The sequence below is a fragment of the Protomyctophum parallelum genome (assembly GCF_964188405.1).
Source record: "Protomyctophum parallelum genome assembly, chromosome: 22".
NCBI lineage: Eukaryota > Metazoa > Chordata > Actinopteri > Myctophiformes > Myctophidae > Protomyctophum > Protomyctophum parallelum.
Window position 1 is genome coordinate 35254324 of NC_139714.1, and position 13187 is coordinate 35267510.

General features: G+C 44.1%; 1 protein-coding gene across 5 annotated transcripts in view; it reads right to left on the reverse strand.

The window, feature by feature from the left end:
- The window catches only part of nav3 (neuron navigator 3), a 104743-nt gene that overhangs the window by 2847 nt on the left and 88709 nt on the right, over window positions 1-13187 (reverse strand). For all 5 annotated transcript variants that reach the window (XR_014568765.1, XM_083757578.1, XM_083757577.1 and 2 more), the window contains 8 exons: window positions 11255-11352; window positions 10710-10805; window positions 10124-10292; window positions 7533-7768; window positions 6012-6166; window positions 5251-5322; window positions 3477-3673; window positions 2834-2952 (listed from right to left, as the gene is read on the reverse strand). Coding sequence is in view for 4 of the 5 variants with exons in the window: in XM_083757578.1 (XP_083613704.1) it covers window positions 2834-2952; window positions 3477-3673; window positions 5251-5322; window positions 6012-6166; window positions 7533-7768; window positions 10124-10292; window positions 10710-10805; window positions 11255-11352 (1142 nt within the window). In the remaining variant the exon portion in view is untranslated. The remainder of the gene's footprint in view (window positions 1-2833; window positions 2953-3476; window positions 3674-5250; window positions 5323-6011; window positions 6167-7532; window positions 7769-10123; window positions 10293-10709; window positions 10806-11254; window positions 11353-13187) is intronic.

The window sequence follows — 13187 nt, forward strand, 5'->3', positions numbered from 1 at the left end:
AAGTTAGCAGTTTAAGAGCTGGTTTAAACCAGTTTTTGGAAGAACAAAGAAAAACGCCTCCCATGATGTGTGTGTAGTCCTCTTTTTAATATAATGTGGGTCTAATCAAGACTCCATGCTCTTTCTATGCGATAGCTCTGTGAAGTGGTCGCATCAACCCGCTGGCCCACGCGCATGCAGTCGACCCAAATAGGACAGCCGCCTATGCGCTCTCTTACCCGGTTGCGGAGCAGGTCGCAACATCTCCACCACTGGCGGGCCCACAGGCAGCTGAGGACAACCGCCTAGTCTAACGGCGATCAGGACGTTGAGAGCAGTCCTTTGTTAATATACCAGTTTAATGCGAGTTTTACTCTGAGACAGTGATCGACTCTTTAACTAAGAGTTATCCTCGCGCGCAGCAGTGAATGAACTTTTCCTGCACAGAAACGTTTGAGGAACCACCGGTGAAGGCAGTTTCTACTACCAGGTGGGTTGGAGACTGTTCGTTAAAACATCCAGCCTCAAAACGACATTGGTTCGATAGAGATCTTAAATGTATGTAGTCTAGTTGTAAAGAGAGCTCCCTTTTTATTAGATTATGACACAACTGAGATCTTGAGGCACACCGACCACCAACTTCACAAGCCTAAAACCCTCTCTCTCTCTCTTGCGAGGCGTTTACTCTTCTCCTCCTCCTCTCCTCCCTCTGTCTTGCTGTGTTTAATTTTTTAATTAATGCAACGTGTTTTAAAAGCGAACCTATTTCAGTTGTGTATTGCGTTCGATCAGACGGGACCAGAGAACGCATTCGCCCTTGATTACTGCCTGACACATATACTGTGTAGGCTATATCAACAACGAATCGCGTATACCTGCCTGACTAAACGCAATAAAACAATATGCATTTAATTGTTTCTCTGTGGCTCATGCCCAAATGGAAACAATCTCATGACGTGTTCGCTCATTGTCTCCACCAGGCCGAAGGCATGTGGGGAGAGTATGTTTTGCACTCCGTCCGTCCGTGTGTCCGTGTGTGTGTGTGTGTGTGTGTGTCCCCGTGAACAGCTAATCTCGGCCAACGTTAACCCGGTCGATGCCAAATTTTGCACACACACTCCCTGGATGCCAACGATGAACCTCTGCCCCAAACTTTCCAGAACGGCCTGTTATAGCGCCACCAGGAGGCCGCTTTGTGCAAAACAACCCGGTCGATGCCAAATTTTGCACACACACTCCCTGGATGCCAACGATGAACCTCTGCCCCAAACTTTCCACAACGGCCTGTTATAGCGCCACCAGGAGGCCGCTTTGTGCAAAACAAGTTTTTGCACAGTACACCTACAGATTTTGTCCAAACATCACGCAAATTGGTACACAGTCTCTCTAGAGCCATTCAACGAAACCGGTCTTTCAGATTTCTCACACTCCATCCTGATTGGTTAAGATTGGCTTCCAAAGTTCACAGGAGTGCTGTACAAATCGCCACAACTCCTCAACGCAGCGTCCGATTGCGATGAAACTGTGCACGCATATTCCCACTAGGCTGAGGAAGAAATCCTGGTGGAGACCTGTGCCCAGAAGGGCACTTTTTCTAGTTTGCTATGTGGTTTTCATATCATTTGTAACCAGTAATTGATATAATAAACACCCCTTTTGATAATACAATCAATCTTCGTTGAAGCAGTTTCTTTGATTCATGGTATTACTGTATATCTGAAAGTTGCATATGCAAGGGGAAATCTATTGCATCTCATTTATTCACAAGCCGTTCAACAACTCACGTCCGACAGAAGTGACGTTTTTAATGATGCGCTGAAATAGCAGTGAATATTCCCGATTCATTTTATTATGATTTTGGAATATCATATTGCTGATTAATCATATCGGATTAATCTTACAATCTCAGACACTACATATGTCAATGGTGCTCATACTATTTCCTTTTTTTTTTTGCACTTAATTTTTATTGAAGGAAGAAAAGACAAGAAAAATACAACTGACAAGACTATACGGAAAGAAAAAGAAAAGAAAAAGACAAAAAGTAAAAGAGAAAAGGCTGCATTTTTCATATTACAAAAAACATTCAGTGAAATCCTATTGCAATATCGCTAGGCTGAGAGAAGAGATTCCACTTTTCCCACTTTTTATAGAATTTATCCTCTTGTAGTCTAAGTATGAATGTTAGTTTTTCCATAGCATACAGTTCCTCAATAATGTCCATCCATTGATCTTTCGTTGGTGGGTCCTGCTGGCACCAGCGTCGTGTGATCGCTTTTTTACTTGATGCTAAGAGGATCTTTTTTTTTTTTTTTAAGATCTTTTTTTGTGGCTTACGCCTTTATTGATTTTTTAAGGGATAGAAAGTAGGCTGACAGGAAACAGGAGAGAGATGGGGGGATGACATGCGGTAAAGGCCGTGTCGGGTCCGGGAGTCGAACCCGCGGCACACCGCGACTGGATCACCAGTCCGGTGCCCAGACCGTTACGCTACGGCCTGGGCCTGCTAAGAGGATCTTGATTAAATATTTATCATGTATTAGAAACTCTTCAGGGATATTTCCCAACAGTAGAAAAGGAACAGACAGAGGTATCTCAAAACACAGAATGGTCTCCAAGGTGGAGTGGATGTCCTGCCAGTGCTCAAACTATTTCATGTCAAGGAGCTCCAAAATTATATGTATTTGGCCGCCGAGCCCAATCTGAAAATATGTTGTTCCAGGCGTGAGTATGAGTATGAGTATGAGTATGAGTATGAGTATGAGTATGAGTATGAGTATGAGTATGAGTATGAGTATGAGTATGAGTATGAGTGTGAGTATGAGTATGAGTATGAGTGTGAGAACGCACTGACCTGAAGGCCTTCCCTGACCGCCTCCAGCAGGTATGGCACCAGCGAGTAGTTCCACAGGTCAGTGAACCACACCCGGGAGCCTTCTGCGTCCATGGGACACGACAGGAAGAGGCGCGGACCTGGACGGATCCATGACAAAAGGAAATACATTTTGTTTGGAAGATGCTAATGATTTGAGACTCACCAGACTCCAGACTGGATAACTACCAGCCTGGATCTGCACAGTGTGCAACCTTAGAGTATATATATTTATAGAGAAGGCACCCAGAGGAAATCTTGAGGCGAAATGGACATAGTGGCCGAATGAAGGTATTGCAGCCTGGCCCCAAACACATGAACGCGCTGTCCGTTGACTATCATTGTACACGTTCACGACGGACGACGCTCGTGCGCGTTCAACGGCAGCGCGTTCATGTGTTTGGGGGCCACTCACCATTGCAATCCGTCCCAGAATGCACTCTGTTCCTACCAGGAAGGAGGAGTGAATCCGCCTCATGCGCTTTTGAGCAACTCAATGCAAGTGGATGGGAGGAGAACTCTGGTGTCTTCTCTATAGATATATATACTCTATGTGTGCAACCCATTGGACATGACAGTGTATTCTGTATGTGCGTGCGTGCGTGCGCCGCATGTGAGGACCAACCTATGGTGACATCAGAGGAACTGTGCGCCTCCAGGAAGCCGTTGATGTGTTGCCAGGTCTTGGGGATCCAGTCGATGACCTTGATCAGGTCGTTGCTGCGCGTGTTCCTGTCGATCTCCGTTTCGATCAGCTTCCGCCGCAGGAAACGGCCGAGGAAGCCTTTCACCGGCTCCGTGTGGTTGGCACACAGCACCCACCTGATGAGACACAACCAATCAGCACCCACCTGATGAAACACAACCAATCAGCACCCTACACATAGGCGGAGCTTGAACTTGACGCCTGGGGGTGCGACTGCTTGGCCAACGACACCCGCGCGCACCCGCGTGCAATGCCCTAACCCCTAAAAATGAGTTATTTAGGTAGTACAGCAGCTCACACACACTACAGCCATACAGCGAGTCATCATATCATGATAAGAGAGATGATTACAAACTACAGTCAGAAGCCAGAAGTTAAGTTTAAAAAAAAAACCCTTTTTTTTTTTTTGCCACAGCACCCAACTACATAGGTAGTCACATAGCTAGGTGAACACGGACATTGCCGTCCCTTGGAGGTGAACACGGACATTGCCGTTCCTTGGAGGTGAACGCGGACATTGCCTTTCCTTGGGAGTGGTTGCACCACTCAAAAAGGAAACGCTACGAGTGCACCACTTATGTGATATTTACCCAGCCCTAATAGTTTATGCTGCCTTTCAAGAAACAATGGGGCTAATTACATAGCCCCATAGAAATCATCATGAATTAAAGTCAGCTACATTAAAATGTCAGGTACTCATCTGGCCTATGGGAGAGGTTTTCCCCCAAATGTCAACTGATTTGTCATGCCATTAACTTGTCAAATATTCGAAGCAAAAACCTTGAGTGTGTGTTGTTGTGTGTACAAAAGCTAATTATCCAAGTGAATAAATTAGAACCATCCTTGGGGAGGAAAACCCTTTAGCTTCTAATATATGAGCCCATGGATTCAAAGGCACTGCAGTTAAAGGAGAATTCCATACTAAAAGGCTTTCTTACCTTTCTTTGTAGTCGTTACGTCCCCACCAAAGAGGTCCAGGTGTTATTTTGTGAAAAAGCTCCTTATTGGCTATTTCCCCTACCATAAGCCCTACATGAATTGCATTGAATTGAATGGGAATTGAATGGGGCTATGGGGTGTTGTGCTAATTCACTTATTTCCATCGCTCAAAATTATAATTTCTTTGTATATATCCTCTCTTCATAATGTAAATATTATCCCAAGCAGCACACTTTACTACTTATTTCGATGGAAATAAGCGAATTAGCATAACACCCCATAGCCCCATTCAATTCCCATTCAATGCAATGCAATTCATTGAGGGCTTATGGTAGGGGAAATAGCCAATAAGGAGTTTTTGCACAAAAAAACACCTGGACCTCTTTGGTGGGGACGTAACAACTACAAAGAAAGGTAAGAAAGATAAGAAAGCATTCTAGCATGGGATTCTCCTTTAAAATGTGGCATCGTTAGAATTAGGACTTCTAACTAGGGTTGTCCCGATCGGATCGGGTGATCGGAAATCGGCGCTGATCACGTCATTTTCAAATGATCGGAATCGGGATCGGGAGCAAAAATCATCCCTACTTCTAACCCTTCAGAATGATTCACTACAGAATGAAAACGTTTAAATGAATTAAGTAATAATATCTTCTGCAACCAGTCCAGTGGATATTATGAACGTATTGAAAAGCATTCATATCCCGTTTCATTTATGTTTTGGTTTGATAAAGGAATGTATCTGTTTACCAACCTGAAGTTGTGATGGAGCTCCAGGTTAGGAGAAGACGACACTCCCTGGTTCATGGTTCCTATAACGTACGGACTGGACCAAGACACAGTACAGTGTGGTTAACGTCAGAGCAGCAACCGTCTTAAACCCATTCAGACCTGAGGACGATTCTACAAATCCTCTAAATCCTGACAGTTTTCTTGTCAAAGACCCTTAACCCTCTAAGACCCAGCGTTGCTTTTTTAGCAACAATTCTATTTTATTTAATTACTATTTTTTTTTTTTTTTTTTTTTCTTTTTTCACCTAAACGTCATCAGTGATGTTCATTGCAATGCCATTTCAATGCCATTGGTCATGATATTTGCATATAAATATCCCCCACAGAGGCTGAAATTAACACAAATAAAAAATGTCTGGACAATTTTGAACATTTTTTAACCTAAGACTTTTGACCTTTACCCTAATAAAAGTAGGTAAAATAATTGTAATATATGTTTTTTTGTGATCATTAGAATGTCTAGAACATGTTTTATTCATTATTGTGAAAGATATCCCCAAAATGTAAATTATGAATTTATTATATTATTATATAATTATTATATCATTATTATAAATTTTTCATCAAACTTAATTTTTGTTATTTTTTTTAACATATTTTTTAGTCTTAGTCCTAGTAGTACAAAGTAGTAGTAAGGTTGAAATCTATTTTTTGCAAGTAGAAATTAATGTGGGTGTTAGAGGGTTAAAGATATATGTAATAATGCTCTTAAAAGCAACCCACCATTTGTGGTATTTGCAGTTGAGGAAGCCGTTGAATATGTCACTGAGGGAACCGATGTGATGAAGGTTGTCCAAGATCACCACCGTGGGAAGCTCCGTCTCACTGTCCTCAGAGTTGCACTGTTCAGCCAGGTGGCACAGGTACTGGCGCAGGTCCTGGTCACACGCACACACACACACACACACACACACACACACACACACACACACACACACACACACACACACACACACACACACACACACACACACACACACACACACACACACACGCACACGCACACGCACACACACAGTTCAGTATCTGTATTTGTTGATTAGTGCATGTGCGTAAATGAAAGAATTGTGTGGTCAATGCCGCGGCATCCATGCAGTCAGCTACCGGTGCTGAAACATAGCTAACTTCACAGACCACTAGCAGCACTTTGTGTTCTGAGTGAGGATCTACAACTCAGTCACAGCTTGACTTGAAGACCTTTATCTACTTTCAGTGTTTAAACGTGCTCTGATCTGAGATCAGATTCATAACGAGGTTTCCACTGAACACACACTGGTCTGATGAACCCATTCTGACCTGAGATCAGATTCTAAAAATGTCAGTCGTTCTTCGATTTTTCAAAAAATAGCAGATCTACAAGCTCATAGCTATGAGCTTGTAGATCTGCTATTTTTAAATAGCTAAAGCATAACATGATGCCGACACCAAAATGGGTGCCCGGTCAGAATGGCTTAAACGTGCTCTGATCTGAGCTGGTGGATATAATAATAATAAGCTGTAACACAACACTAGTGCGCAACCAAGTATAAAACGGGCATTACATTTTATTTTATGCCTTTTAATGACCATGAACTAACTGTCTTGTCGCCAGCATTAAATCGTGCATTGCCAATGTTTTATCGCAGCACGTAACACTTATTTTTAAGAGCCAGATATCCGTAACCGCCATGTTTACAATGACAAAATGCTGTGTGTTGGTGTCTTGACAAGGTTGTTGTTCTCCCGCTGGGCGCAGAAAAAACCCGACCGCGAGTATCACAGCGCTGGCCGTGGCCAGTTGACAAACCTTGTTTTCACCAGAAATTACATTCATTGCGCCGATTTGGAGACACAGGCATTTGAATGCGGACCATTGAATGCAAGTGAATGCAACAGTAACGAGTTTAAAGGTATATTCAGTGATTTCACTTAATTCAAATATCACTTATTTTTTTGTTTTGTTGTGATAATCCTCCCTACTATAGAGTGTGCTGGCCATATAAGGAGTTCCTCCCTGTCCCCAGTTAACCCCTGGGGGTCAAAAAACCTTAGGTTTCGTTTTTGACTCTCTATCCTGATTGGACGAAAGGCTGGGTCCCACAGCCAAAAACGAAACCTAAGGTTTTTTGAGTGAAATCACTGAATATACCTTTAACGAGTTAACGAGTTTCATGCTGTTTATACTGTAAACAATGTCCATTTGTAATTCCCTTGACAAATAAACAATAATAATAAAATAAAATAAATCAATCCATTCATCCCAACCTTGCTGGACTTCTGGTCCACGTTGAAGCTGGCCACGTTGTGCTCGGTGACCTCGCGGCCCGACTTGAGGATGATGTGCTCGGCCAGCCGGGAGGCCAGGAAGGACTTCCCGGTGCCGCTGGGTCCCGACAGGATGATCCGCCGGTGCTCCGTCAGCAGGTTGAGGTGGCGCTGGAGGATGGGCTTGGGGATGAGCGTGTCGAACGCCAGCTCATCGATGCTGCCCTCCTTCACCCCTATAGGGGAGGGGAGAAGGGAAGGAGGGAGGGGAGGGGAGGGGAGGGAGGAAAGGGAGGTTTATTAGCCCATTCTGACCTGGGATCAGATTCTAAAAATGTCTTCTACATCCTGACAGTTTTCTGAAAAAGCTATGTTTCTATGTCAGTCGTACTTCAATTTTTTCAAAAATAGCAGACCTACAAGTTCAAGAGCTTGTAGATCTGCTATTTTTCAATAGCTAAAGCATAACATAATGCTAACACCAAAAGGGGTTCCCGCCCCAAAATGGGTTAAGGGTAGTCTCTCGAGACAGCTGACTGTTGACCCCACGTCAAAAGAGGGCGCTGTTTTCCCTTTTTTAGGGGTGATGATGGATGAGAGGTGGGCTCCATTCGTCTCCTCCTTCATGCACGCTACACAAGGCAAATGTATGCCTTGAGCATCAAGTGTCTCACAACTTTCAGAGTTTTGAGCATTCATTGCTACAATTACAAATTACAAATTACAAATTACAATTTAGGCATTTAGCAGACGCTCTTAATCCAGAGCGACTTACATTAAGCCAGAACAAAAAGCATCATACATCACATAAAAAGCATTTATCATGAAACATGCGTAAGCTAAGAACGTAACAGTGGAATATCTATATAATGAAACTATGCATTTAAACTATACATATATACTATACTATGCTATACATATGTACTATGACGTGCTATGGCTACATACAATACAATTATAGTGCTGTCTACATAACATGCTACAAGTCTGTGTCAAATGCTATCTAAGTCTACATAAAGTGCTATCTAAGGGGGGTGGGGTAAGTGCTATGGGCCATGATGGAGTCTGAAAAGGTGGGTTTTCAGACTACGGCGGAAGATTGGGAGTGATGCTGCAGTTCTGACTGCAATGGGAAGTGCATTCCACAGTTTTGGAGCCAGAAGGGAGAAGAGTTTGGGACGTGTGGAGCGTTGTTGTCCCGGCGTTTTTAGTGAGGGTACTTCCAGCTTCCCTGCGTTGGCTGATCTGAGTGCAGCGCGGGAGGGTTTGTAGGGTTCAATCATAATTGCTGTCTGCAATTTGCCCACAGCGCCTCCCAAAATGTCCAGATTGTATATTTGAAAACAGATACTGTCTCACACTTGTAAGGATCTACTGCGTAACCCGCGTTCCCCGCTATTTAACCCATTCTGACCGGGCACCCATTTTGGTGTTAGCATCATGTTATGCTTTAGCTATTTAAAAATAGCCGATCTACAAGCTCATATCGCGCCACCGAGTGGCGCGATACGAGCTTGTAGGTCTGCTATTTTTGAAAAATCGAAGAGCGACTGACATTTTTAGAATCTGATCTCAGGTCAGAATGGGTTCATCAGACCAGTGTGTGTCCAGTCGGAAACCTCGTATGAATCTGATCTCAGGTCAGAATGGGTTAATCCAATATTCTACGGCGCTGCCTAGATTGTCGTATTACCTTTGGATCATACGCCGAAATATTTGCCGCTTTGATCCACGGAAATCCAGCGAAATATTAAGTCCGATAGATGACAATGCGAGACAAGAACAGCCTCCACAGCGTGTTGTAGTCCAAACAGCCTCCGCAGCGTGTTGTAGTCCAAACAAGGCCCCGTGTTGTAGTCCAAACAAGCCCCCCCGTTCCCTTGCATTGGGCTCATTTCCTCGGCCCGACCGACCACCACTGGCCCCGGGAGTTTGATTTTCCGGTTTTTCGTCGTCATAACGCGACGGCCTCGTCACCAGGTCCGCGACAAATCCGCTCTTTCTTTTTAATTATTTTAAAACGCCGAATTAAACGCATTAAACAAATAGCGGGTTCAGCGTATTAAACAGAGCTGATCGTTGGATTAAACAATTCAAGGCCGTAACAAGCTGTAAATCCAAGAATGTACAAATGTAAACAAAATTTACTTTTACATTTGACTCAGACGTGACTCAGGGAAATACAGGAGGGGGGTGGGGGGGGGGAATGGATAATTTAACACTTTTAGTGTGTATTCTTAATTTCTTTCTCTCCGGTAAACCACCGATGTTACATCAGATTGAGAGCGGCGGTGGCTCAGGGGTAGAGTGCCTGGATGGTAACCGTAAGGTTGCCAGTTCGAACCCGGGTTCCCCCAGAGTTACTGTCGAAGTGTCCTTGAGCAAGACACTGAACCCCTAATTGCTCCCGATGTGCTAGTTGGTGCCTTGCATGGTTTCAGCTGCCATCGGTGTATGAATGTGTGTGTGAATGGGTGAATGTAATGCACAATCTCTGTAAAGCGCCTTGGATAAAGGCGCTATATAAATGCACCATTTACCATTTACCATTTTAGAGCAGAGACAGAAGTGCACATTATTGTGTTGTGTACCTTTGAGGTTGATGTTGATGATGTTGCTGTCGCCCACCAGGTAGCCACAGGGCAGCAGCTCGGGGAGCTCCGAGGCGTGGGCGCGCACCACCTCCCCCATCCTGTAGCACACGATGCTGTCGGAGCCCAGGCCCAGGCTGCTCAGCGGATCCACGCGGAACACATACTCCTGGACAGGGGGGGGGGGGAAGGCAAAAATAAAACGCAGCTCGCGGAGTCAGTTCAGTCAGTCAACCTCAAGGGGGGTTCTTGCCATGCTCAAAGGCTCATTCTATACTCAAGGGGTTAACGTGCTGCATTACTATGTGGGCGTATAAGTGTGTGCAAGTCTCACATGTCATAGTCAGAGAGGCATATTTAAAGATATTTTTTTTTGTGGCTTACGCCTTTATTGATTTTTTAAGGGATAGAAAGTAGGCTGACAGGAAACGGGAGAGAGATGGGGGGATGACATGCGGTAAAGGCCGTGTCGGGTCCGGGAGTCGAACCCGCGGCACACCGCGACTGAATCACCAGTCCGGTGCCCAGACCGTTACGCTACGGCCTGGGCCCAGAGAGGCATATTTAAGTATAAGTATAAATGTACCTTGAAGAGGCGACGAATGACCCCATCCAGGACGTCCCACTTGGTTTTTCCACTCACACCAATGGAACCAATCAGGTACTGTTGTTTTTGCAAACCCTGGGAACAAAAACATTGTTCATCATTATGATGACTGTTACTCTGTCTGCAAATTTCGATTTGCTTATCAAATTGTGGATAAATAAAGCAAACAATAATATTAAACAATACTTCATAAAGGCTAAAGTATGATGCTCTATTATTATTACTTCTCAGCCCGTTTAATATCAAGGACCCCCAGTTTGACCTGCAATAGTCTACAGACCCCCCATTTGATGGCATTTCTATCTCTGGGACCCCCAATTTATAAAATCAATTGATTTTGTAAAATCAATGTTAATTTGACAGAATTAACATTGACAGAAAAAGTACAACAGTTGTACACTCTCTGAGTTACAGACCCATAAGGGTCCATTTGGTTCCAAACTATCATTTAGCTGGGGACCCCCTGGAACTCCCTCAAGGACCCCTGGGGGTCCCCGGACCCCTCAGATCTCTCTACCACTTACCTTGGTCTTATTGAAGCCACTGTTGATGGTGACCACTAATCGTACACTTCTACCCTCTTTGCGCAGATTGCCCTCGTAGCCGTCATCGAGGAGAATATCTGCAAACAGAACATTGACAAGAGCATGATTGACTTATTAAAAATGATATCCCACTGTGACCGTTATGCCAACATAAAAATTAATTGAGCAAGACTGAATGATGATCAATAATTCAGGCATTGTCATGTGACATTGATATAACACTTTATTCGAAGGCAATATTTGAAATAAGAGAAACAGGAAAACATGGTCTGATTATACTAGTCCTTACTCGTTCGAATATATCATGAACACCAAATTATGTACATTGTGCGGCTAATGTCGTGTCGTGGTGTTGGGGGCAGATCGTTGGCTTTTAGCCGGGGACGCCTTCGCTGTCTCACCTGCGTTTAGTTAAAAGTGATATCGAGTGACGTTCGAACAGTGGAAACTTAGCAAATAACGTTTGGCATAGATTGCGGTGGTGGTAGAGTAGTGGTAGCCGTGGGGGGCGATGGCGATGCTAGGAGTTGATTTTTGCAGAAAATGTAGTAAATGAAGGTAGTGCAAGCAGATGTTTGGTGACAATGCTTGTAAGCAGCACACATTGAGGCGGGAGCACAGGTCCGTGCGTCGTGGCGTTAACTTGTGAGATGGGCCCCTAAGCGAGCAGCAGTCTTGCTCCATGCTAAAGGAAGTGTAAGACAGACTGGTTTTTCATTGTAATATGATTGTGATGATGATACAATCTACTATATACTGATGCGGAGAAACACACTATGCTAACAAGTTCCGCTCCCTGGTGAACAGGCGCCAATCAACTTGTAAAAGTCACTAATGTGGCGACAAAGATGGCTCTACAGTAGCTCCCAAAACGGCTTCTTTCCACCCGCAAACACGGGTTTGTTTGTTGGGAGTGCTCCGCCAAAGCTGGAGGCAGCATGGAGGATTTGAACCCTATAGTCTCCACGGGGTGGACAGGAACATGGTGGGCATGTCGCTCCCTCTCCATTTTAACCCATTCTGACCGGGCACCCATTTTGGTGTCGGCATCATGTTATGCTTTAGCTATTGAAAAATAGCAGATCTACAAGCTCATATCGCGCCACCGAGTGGCGCGATACGAGCTTGTAGGTCTGCTATTTTTGAAAAATCGAAAAACGACTGACATTTTTTTTAATCTGATCTCAGGTCAGAATGGGTTCATCAGACCAGTGTGTGTCCATGTGGAAACCTCGTATGAATCTGATCTCAGGTCAGAATGGGTTTTAATCTGTATCCCTCCTTTCCTTTGCATGTTGGACCTGCAGCAACACTCGACTCAGATGGTTTGGCTTTGTTCAGAGCTCTGCGCTACAGTGATAACAGCTCCACACAGCCCTCTCCACACCCACACCGCCTTGCATCAATTAACGGCGGCATTAAGTCCTTGGAGAGAATTGGACTTTCTATGTTAATTACACTTACAGTATGTAAATATGAGGTCCAAACTTAGTCTTCTCAAACAGAGCAGGCCTGTGTGTGTGTGTGTGCGTGCGTGTGTTTGCGCCCGTGTTCTATATTTTCATGCTGTGCTGCAAAGCGCTCGCAACAGAATGAGAAGCTATTTCATCATTTTAATTTAAGCAGCTCCCCAGAATTAATTCTCCATATCTCCGGGAACAATTATACGGTTCTAGTCTGTAAATCCAGACTAGATCCAAAACAAATGCTGCAGTGTAATAATAACCGTTTTAATGGATTACAGAAGTTTTATTAACCCATTCTGACCGGGCACCCATTTTGGTGTCAGCATCATGTTATGCTTTAGCTATTTAAAAATAGCAGATCTATAAGCTCATATCGCGCCACCGAGTGGCGCGATACGAGCTTGTAGGTCTGCTATTTTTGAAAAATCGAAGAACGACTGACATTT